General features: G+C 39.6%; 1 protein-coding gene across 1 annotated transcript in view; it reads left to right on the top strand.

Annotated features, from left to right (window-relative positions):
• The first annotated feature begins 1443 nt into the window (after positions 1–1443).
• Positions 1444–8711, top strand: part of rb1 (retinoblastoma 1) — a 31825-nt gene continuing 24557 nt past the window's right edge. Inside the window, exons 1-8 of the mRNA XM_037688104.1 lie at positions 1444–1664; positions 4262–4382; positions 4504–4607; positions 7247–7381; positions 7464–7502; positions 7628–7677; positions 7926–8036; positions 8328–8473. Coding sequence (XP_037544032.1) covers positions 1552–1664; positions 4262–4382; positions 4504–4607; positions 7247–7381; positions 7464–7502; positions 7628–7677; positions 7926–8036; positions 8328–8473 — 819 coding nt within the window. The 5' untranslated portion in view covers positions 1444–1551. The remainder of the gene's footprint in view (positions 1665–4261; positions 4383–4503; positions 4608–7246; positions 7382–7463; positions 7503–7627; positions 7678–7925; positions 8037–8327; positions 8474–8711) is intronic.

The following is an 8711-nucleotide window of genomic DNA, read 5'->3' on the forward strand; positions in this document are numbered from 1 at the left end:
GTGTACCCCTGAAAATTATAGTATCAGCTATTTCTATGTGCAGCGTTTGACTTTTAAAAAAAGAAAATGGATGTATCTTTTTTTTATCAATGGAAACTTGGCTTCGAAAGTCCTTAAATACATAATTCAGACATTTTGAAGTGAAGTTCTGTGGAAATAGTATAAATAATTAATATTTTAATGGTAGAAAGCTCTTTTGGTGGCACCTGTTTGCTAATAATCATTAATTATGACCAGATTAATAAGCTAATGGTTCGTCCAAACATGACCAAGACTAAAGTAGTTTGTAGCTGCAACAGATCACTCAAACACTATTTTATAAAACATTACATTGCAGTCAGTTTTGATTGACAGTTATTTACATATAATTCTGTGGTTATTCTAAAAAGCAGCAGCAAGCTTTAGTGTTTCCAGTGCAGCCTGAGATCCTTCCAGCAGGAATATTAAAATCACTGCTGGAATACTGTAATTATGTAATGCAAAACTGACAATAATGTAAAGGCTTTTATATTTACATTTACAGCTGCTATGATATTTTTTGATACTGGAATCGTTTAAATTAGTCATAACCCTGCTCAGACAGCCATTAGCTCCTCACTCTGATCAGAAACCCGCTATTTCTCCAACCTGAGTTTACTCAAAGATCCAGCTGCAACAGGTAAGATGTTAATTGTTTAAAACATATCCACAGAACCCCACTTCAAACTCTGATCACGGTGCCATATTGTGGTTGACAAATCTGAGACAGTTTGGTTTGATAAATTTCTGCAAGGGATGCACAACACATTCATGAGACCTTTTCTGTAAGACCTTCTGTCCTGATTTTTTTTATCCATGGGTGAATAAAATATGCTGATCTCATTGTTTTAGTAACCATTTTAAAATGAATCATTTGACTGAATAATATCTGAACCTTCAAAGGTTGTGAGAAATGTTCGCGAAATCAAAATAAAGAGGGTTAAATTTATTTTTAACTTTTAAACACGTGAACTGCGATGGATGCGTAGAACTCGACAGTGTTGATGGTGAGCGCCCTCTGCTGGTGTTAACCTCTTTTTTTTTTTGGCTAAATGCAAATAAACCGGAAGCGACGTCAATTATTTTCCCGCGTTTTCACCTAGTGAGATTGGGTACGTTGGGTTTGACACCATGTTGTCCCGGACAACGCCCAGTGTGGACACCACTTCTTAGCTAAAGGTGATTATGTAAGAAATGTATTGCTATCTAATGATGCTTTTGGCCTCATATGAATTAATTAGTGACAATAAAATAATTAAAACTCAGCTAGAAGCGTCTATATAACGTGTATATAACGTAATTGTGATCGTAAACTGAGCAGGGTGGCGACACCGCCCGTCCGCCGCTTATATCAGCACAAAAACTAGCGCACATTTTGGATGGTTACAGGAAGTTGGTCGGATTTTGTTGTATTGTTGCCACGGAACTTGCATTGGGTTTTAAACTTAGCTCACATTAGCTGTTGCGCTGAAAACAACACGAGTTTGTTTGCGTTTATCAGCGTTGCTTGTGAGGTAAACAAACACTTGAAGTATGCCGCCTAGAAAACGCTACGCCGGGATGACAAAAAGCAACAAGGAGCTGAAGCCGAGTGCTGACAGCGCCTCTCCAGACATTGACAAGAGTCCCGAGTTATCCGACCAAAAGTAAGAAAAGCTTAGATGTTTCAGTCAAGACACAACAACAACAGCACTTCAGCAGATATGAATGTAGTTTCTTTATCAATGTTGATATCTTTTTCCTGAATGTTTAGCCTAATTGTCCAGATATTAAGCTACCCATCCTTGTTAGCTTGCGTGACCCGTCGGTGGCGACTTGTTAGCTAGCCAGGCCTTTATTTGAGTTGACCAAGTGTTTCGAACCAACACAAGTTTTTACAGACAAGAACTGTTTACTAGCTTATAATTAGTTAATATAACAAACAAAACAACGCTGTCCAAGAGCATTTTCAAAACTTTTTGGTCGGTGGGAAATACAGTTGTGTAAAATTTGATAAAGCAGTGAAGTAGATTATTTCGATATTATTTCACGTATTCCTTCAAGTATAGGCAATAGTTCATAAAGATATGAATGTCCGAGTAACTACAAAGATGCTACACCTAAAACAGAGACTTACTTTTTATTAACCTACAGATGTTCATTCAACTTTCATTTATACATGTTCGTCTCACTGAGTCATTGAGATGTAAAGCTTTTCATTAATCTGACAAGGCTGAGTCATGTCCTCTGGACAGAGTCTTCTTTGTTAAAACGTTTCGTCTTTTATCCAAAAGACTTCTTCAGTCTGAGCTCCTGCAGCAAATCCAGTCTTATAAATAGCCCCTTATCATAGTGGACCAACCAGTTTGCTGCTGACAGCCAGAACTAAACTAGCTTTAACGTTACTTTATAAACTTTATTGTTGTTCAAAATTGTACAGTGCACCATGCAAAATTTTGTTTCATTTCGTGGTCATCAGGGCACTAACGACCAGTTGTTACGGCACTAACGATCCATTGTTAGGCTGCTGGTCCTCCTTTTACATGTAGTTCTGGCTGTCGGCAGCAAACTGGTTGATCCACTATGATAAGGTGCTATTTATAAAACGGTGGACTATCAACCCACTTTTTAAATATCCTGATGCATGCTATATTTCAATGCATGCTCGAACTTTTTAAAACGGGCACCGTTTTAACTCGACACGTTTTTTTTTTGAGTGAAACCGCAGCTTTTCTGCCGTTGTCGTGTAAATGAACGGCCGCACCGCAGCTGTTCGAACGTTCATTCACACGACAACAGACCTCGTTCTCTCAAACCAAAGCTCTCTGAATCCAGAGTGGAGATTTTCAGGGGAACCCCCCACAGAGGTGGGAAATGCTCCAAGAGTGAAGGTTGCACATGCGCACTACAGGCAGCTGCAGTTAAAAGTTTTTCTGCACTAACAACGGTTATAATAAATGACCGAGAGTAGGGTGTTTTTGTGCTACTTACCCTTTTTCAGCATGCAGGAGTAAAACTAATAAAGTCCAGATTCCAAAGAGACATTTGTGTATTCACCAGTTTGGACATAACTGTGATTATGCAGAGACTGCATGTGCATTCAGGGTTGCCAGATAAATTTAAAATGTCTTCTTTACCCCTCCTTTTCTGTGCATCTGTTCAACAAACACAACACACACCTCATCTTAGAATACTTTTACTCAACACATATGACAGTATAAGTCAAACTACTATCATTTTAAAGCAACAGTACTATAGTTCATAATTTCTTATCTGGCATCCCAACTGACATGGAAACTACAGCATTTTCGTGTAAACCCCCCCTCTTTTTTTCATTATCCCCAATAAACATTGACAAAACACTAAAGTTTCCAGAGATAGTTCTCATGTAAACAGGGCCTGAGTTTGTTGCAGGACCTCAGGCTGAAGAAGTCTTTTGGATAAAAGATAAAATGTTTCAACAAAGAAGAATCCGCCCAGAGGACCTGACTTAACTTAGTTAGATTTTTCTACCTGGGTTATTGAGCATGAATCAGGACCTTTTCATTAATGTTAGTATTCAATGTATTCAGCGTCCTGCTGTTTATAAGATAATTAAAGTCAATTCACACTAATTTGAACCATCTATTTTATGTAATAGCACTTAAAACAATTTAAGATAAACGTATAATAACATACAAAATATTCATAATAAATGTATAAACGGCTTTCAATAATCTAAGAACAGAAAAAAAATCTAGTATGATGATGTAAAATTCTTTGTCCACTCACCCCATCCCTGTTTTCACTTCTTTGTATTTCCAACAGTTTGATTACTAATATTTCAGGCTTATATTCACTCGAGGCAGTAGAGAAGTAAAGATCTCTAGATAATCATTACATATATTCTTGAAGTACGGTAACGAAAGTACCAGCAAGTAAAATGTGCCAAAAAGATGTGTGCGTGGTAGTGACCGAAGTGTGCCTACAGCAGCTTTCCACGTTTCCCTTCTCAGTCTTGAAGACGGACGAATTAGATATTTTCTGTTTGGATGTTTATTTCTGTTAGACGTGCAATCATTCACAGCAACGTCTCACTAATTTGTTAACTTTCCCTCGACCTATATGTCAGCCTTCTTGTACAGCGTGTTCACGTGACGTGACCACGTTACTCGGATGTCGGACTTCGAGAATAAACGCATCGCTATCCAGTAGCAGTCTTAAGAGGCTGCAGTCCGCTGAGATGTGCTGATTGTTTCCATCTTTTTGTTTTTCCATTCTCCAGACACAAAGACAAGGAGGCTGAGTTTGTTGCTTTGTGTAAAAGCCTTCATGTCACAGACTTGGTGTGTGAACACGCCTGGGCGCTGTGGAAAACTGTCCAGGAATCCATGGATGCAGTTAATGTATGTGTTTATAGTCAGGTGACTGAACGTGTCGTGAGTTACACAGAAATGAGCCTTTGCCTCTCAGACTTTAAATTAACTAATTATATTTTTTCTCACACTGTTCTGAATGTGTTTTTAGGAGAGTCAGAAGAAGCTTTGGGGCGCTTGTCTGTTTGTGACTGTAACAGACACGGATGCTGGCTGTTTTACCTTGACTCAAGTCCTGAAAGCAATCAACATGAAGTAAGCTCTTATTTTATCGATTTGTTATGTGGACACTCCATAAAAAGTAACATGGCTCGTATGTAGCTACGGGTCCTACCGTGGGTCAAAAGGAAGTGAGAGATCATAAAAATATGTTTGCTCAGTTTACAAAATTGTACCCCCAGTTTAGTTCATTGGTGTGCACAGATTTTCTTAAAATCTAGCATTAGATTATTGTTTGGGTTCAGTAACATAAAAGCATTTCTAATTCTTTTTCTTATAGTCAACAACTTGTAAGCAAACCGTCAAATTTAAAACTGCAAACGCCACCATCTGTCAACTTCACGAAAACGAGTCACACACTGAACTAAATGAGCGTTTCAGAACTGTCATTAAGCAGCACAAGGATGAAAATAATCCAGAATTACACAAACATGTTGGCAGGAAATGAAACGGAGATCTAAATGCATGATTTTTAAATGTTTGATGTGATAGGCGATAATGCAGTTTTTATTTATTTTTTTATGTTCTTGATCATTACAGCCAAACCTTGTTTCATCCCTAGTGTTGTTTATTTCTGTTTCCTCGTCCACACTGAAAACAGAATGAAACACAGGTGGTTTGACCCAGAAGGTTGGGTGGTTGTCTTCTAAACAGAGGGTCGGATCCTCAACCCCCGCAGCATGCCAAAGTGTCTCTGAGGGAGACCCCCCCCCCCCCTGCCCACAGATATGCTTATCAGTGACAAAGTGCGTAAAAATACAGAGATAAAAAGGTGCAATACAAGTTATGGACCATTTGGCATAACACCAAACCCACTGCACGTAAACACTGATGGTATCACACATTCATTCATATAATTTACAAAACTAAGGAAATGGATTGTAAATTTAAATACGCATACAGTGAGGAAAATATGTATTTGAACACCCTGCGACTTTGCAAGTTCTCCCACTTAGAAAACATGGAGGGGTCTGAAATTTTCATCTTAGGTGCATGTCCACTGTGAGAGACATAATCTAAAAAAAAAAAAAAAAATCAGAAATCACAATGTATGATTTTTTTTTAAATTTATTTGTGTGTTACTGCTGCAAATACGTATTTGAACACCTGTGAACATCAATGTTAATATTTGGTACATTAGTCTTTGTTTGCAGTTACAGAGGTCAAAGGTTTCCTGTAGTGTTTCACCAGGTTTGCACACACTGCAGCAGAGATTTTGTTCCATTCCTCCACAGATCTTCTCTAGATCAGCCAGGTTTCTGGGCTGTCACTGAGAAACAGAGTTTGAGCTCCCTCCAAAGATTTTTTATAGGGTTTAGGTCTGGAGACTGGCTAGGCCCCTCCAGAACCTTGATATGCTTCTTACAGAGCCACTCCTTGGTTCTCCTGGCTGTGTGCTTCAGGTCATGGTCATGTTGGAAGACCCAGCCACGACCCATCTTCAATGCTCTAACTGAGGGGAGGAGGTTGTTCCCCAAAATCTCACAATACATGGCCCCGGTCATCCTCTCAATAATACAGTGCAGTCGTCCTGTCCCATGTGCAGAAAAACACCCCCAAGCATGATGCTTCCACCCCCATGCTTCACAGTAGGGATGGTGTTTTTGGGATGGTACTCATCATTCTTCATCCTCCAAACACAGCGAGTGGAATTAAGACCAACAAGTTCTATTTTGGTCTCATGTGACCACAGAACTTTCTCCCATGACTCCTCTGGATCATCCAAATGGTCATGGACAAACTTAAGACGGGCCTGGACGTGTGCTGATTTAAGAAGGGGAACCTTCCGTGCCGTTCATGATTTTAAACTATGACGTCTTAGTGTATTACCCACAGTAACCATGGAAACAGTGGTGCCAGCTCTCTTCAGGTCATTGACCAGCTCCTCCCGTGAAGTTCTGGGCTGATTCCTCATCTTTCTTAGGATCACTGATACGCCACGAGGTGACATCTTGCATGGAGCCCCAGTCCGAGGGAGATCGACAGTCATGTTTAGCTTCTTCCATTTTCTAATAATTGCTCCAACAGTTGATCTTTTTTCACCAAGCTGTTTGGCAATTGCCCCGTAGCCCTTTCCAGTCTTGTGGAGGTCTACAATTTTGTCTCCGGTGTGTTTGGACAGCTCTTTGGTCTTAGCCATGTTAGAAGTTGGAGTCTTACTGATTGTGTGGAGAGGACCAGTGTCTTTATGCAGCTAACCACCTCAAACAGCTGCTTCTAATTTAGAATAATCAGTGGAGTGGAGGTGGACTTTTTAGAGGAGGACTAACAGGTCTTTGAGGACCAGAATTGTTGCTGATTGGCAGGTGTTCAAATACATATTTGCAGCAGTAACACACACAAATAAGTTATTTAAAAATCATACATTGTGATTTCCAGATTTTTTTTTACATTATGTCTCTCACAGTGGACATGCACCTAAGATGAACATTTCAGACCCCTCCATGATTTCTAAGTGGAAGAACTTGCAAAGTCGCAGGGTGTTCAAATACTTTTTTTCCTCACAATAATCACTAAATGGGGAAGTACAAAGTGCCAAACTGTTCATGGTTTCCTAAACTAAGAGAAAAGACTCTTGTTGCCTCTTTTCATCAAAAAGAGGTGATTTTGTTATTATATACAGTAGTGTCTGTAAGGTAAATGGATGACTTCAATCCTCTGCTTTTCTTTTTCAGTTTCAAACAGTTTTTAGATCTGGTGAGACAGCTGGACGTGAACATGGACACGATAAGCACCAAAGTGAACGCAGCGTTGACACGACTGGAGAAGAAGTTTGACGTGATGCTTGCTCTTTACCAGAGGTTTGAGAAGTGAGTGAGAGCAGAGCGACGGCAGCTTATTCATTTAAATGAAGCAAAGCATTAACCAGCCATAACATCTGCTTTGTTTCAGAACGTGCAAGAATATCTTTGCTTTGACCCCCAATGGCAAGTAAGTAAACCATTTCTACCACCTGTATTCATTTTTTTTTACTTTCTTCAGCAGCTTTGCAGTCATGTGTTTAATAAAGTTGGATAAATAATGCATGACTGACGGTTAAGTGTTTCAATTTCAAGGGAGAGGGAGACCATGCGGACCTGCTGGACCATGTTTCTTTTGGCAAAAGGTAGAATAATTTTTGACGTTTTTACGAGCTAACAACTAAAACAAGTAAGAGTCAGCCTTTATCACCCCTGAAAGAAATGTATTTATGCTGCTCCATCTTTTTTATTTTCATTTGTTCATTGTTCATGATCTGCTGCAGGTATCGGGTTAATCGGACAAAAGTAACTTCAGCCCTGTTTTTTACAGTTCTGTTGTTTCTAACCGAACTCGGTATTTTTTGCGATGACCGGTCTCATGTTCTGGTTTCAGGAAGGGCCTTGCAGATGGAGGATGACCTGGTCATATCGTTCCAGCTGCTGCTTTGCACACTGGAGTTATTTATCAAGCGCTGCTGTCCAGACCTTCTGCAGCCTCTTTATGGTGAGCTTCAGCAACGTTTCCTTCAAATTCAAGTCTGTTTTATTTTTTAAAAAAAAGAGAAAAAGGTTGGTAAGCTCAATAAGTAAGCTGTAGTTATTTTGTAACAATGTGTTTTGTTGCAGTTGTTTAGTAAGCCTTTGTTGTTCTCTGTTTTATCCTTCATGTTTTGCTTTTATACTCCTAACTATGAAAACCTTAACTGGAAAGTTAAATAATGAAATGTGGTGAAGCTCTCATGTCATAAATTGGACGTTAGCTGATTGTTCTGGTTTATATTCACATTTCTCCCAGGTTCCTCCATCAGCCGGGTTCGGAGCCCGGTGACGCGAACGTCTCGCCGCAGTCAGTGCAAAGCCAAATCCCGACCTGCAGAACCAGAGGTTGATGTGCAGCTTCTCGAAACCTTGTGCAAAGAGAACGAATGCAATGTTGAAGAGGTTTGAGCACTTTTTTATTCTTTTTTTTTTTTGTTGGTCCCCTGTTGCGGAGCGAAAAGGTGGAATTGGAAATACCCTACGTCTGTGTTGTGAACATGAAAACTTGAAAAATAAGTGAAGCGCCGACTTCCATTTTGGTGTGTGGCTGTAGCTAGGTGTAAGAAGGGTGCCTTTGAAAATTTGGTTACCAAGTTAAAATCCATGGTGGCCATGACACCCTCCACATATAAATATATAT

This window comes from Nematolebias whitei, chromosome 14 (genome assembly GCF_014905685.2).
Source record: "Nematolebias whitei isolate Nwh7 chromosome 14, NemWhi1, whole genome shotgun sequence".
NCBI lineage: Eukaryota > Metazoa > Chordata > Actinopteri > Cyprinodontiformes > Rivulidae > Nematolebias > Nematolebias whitei.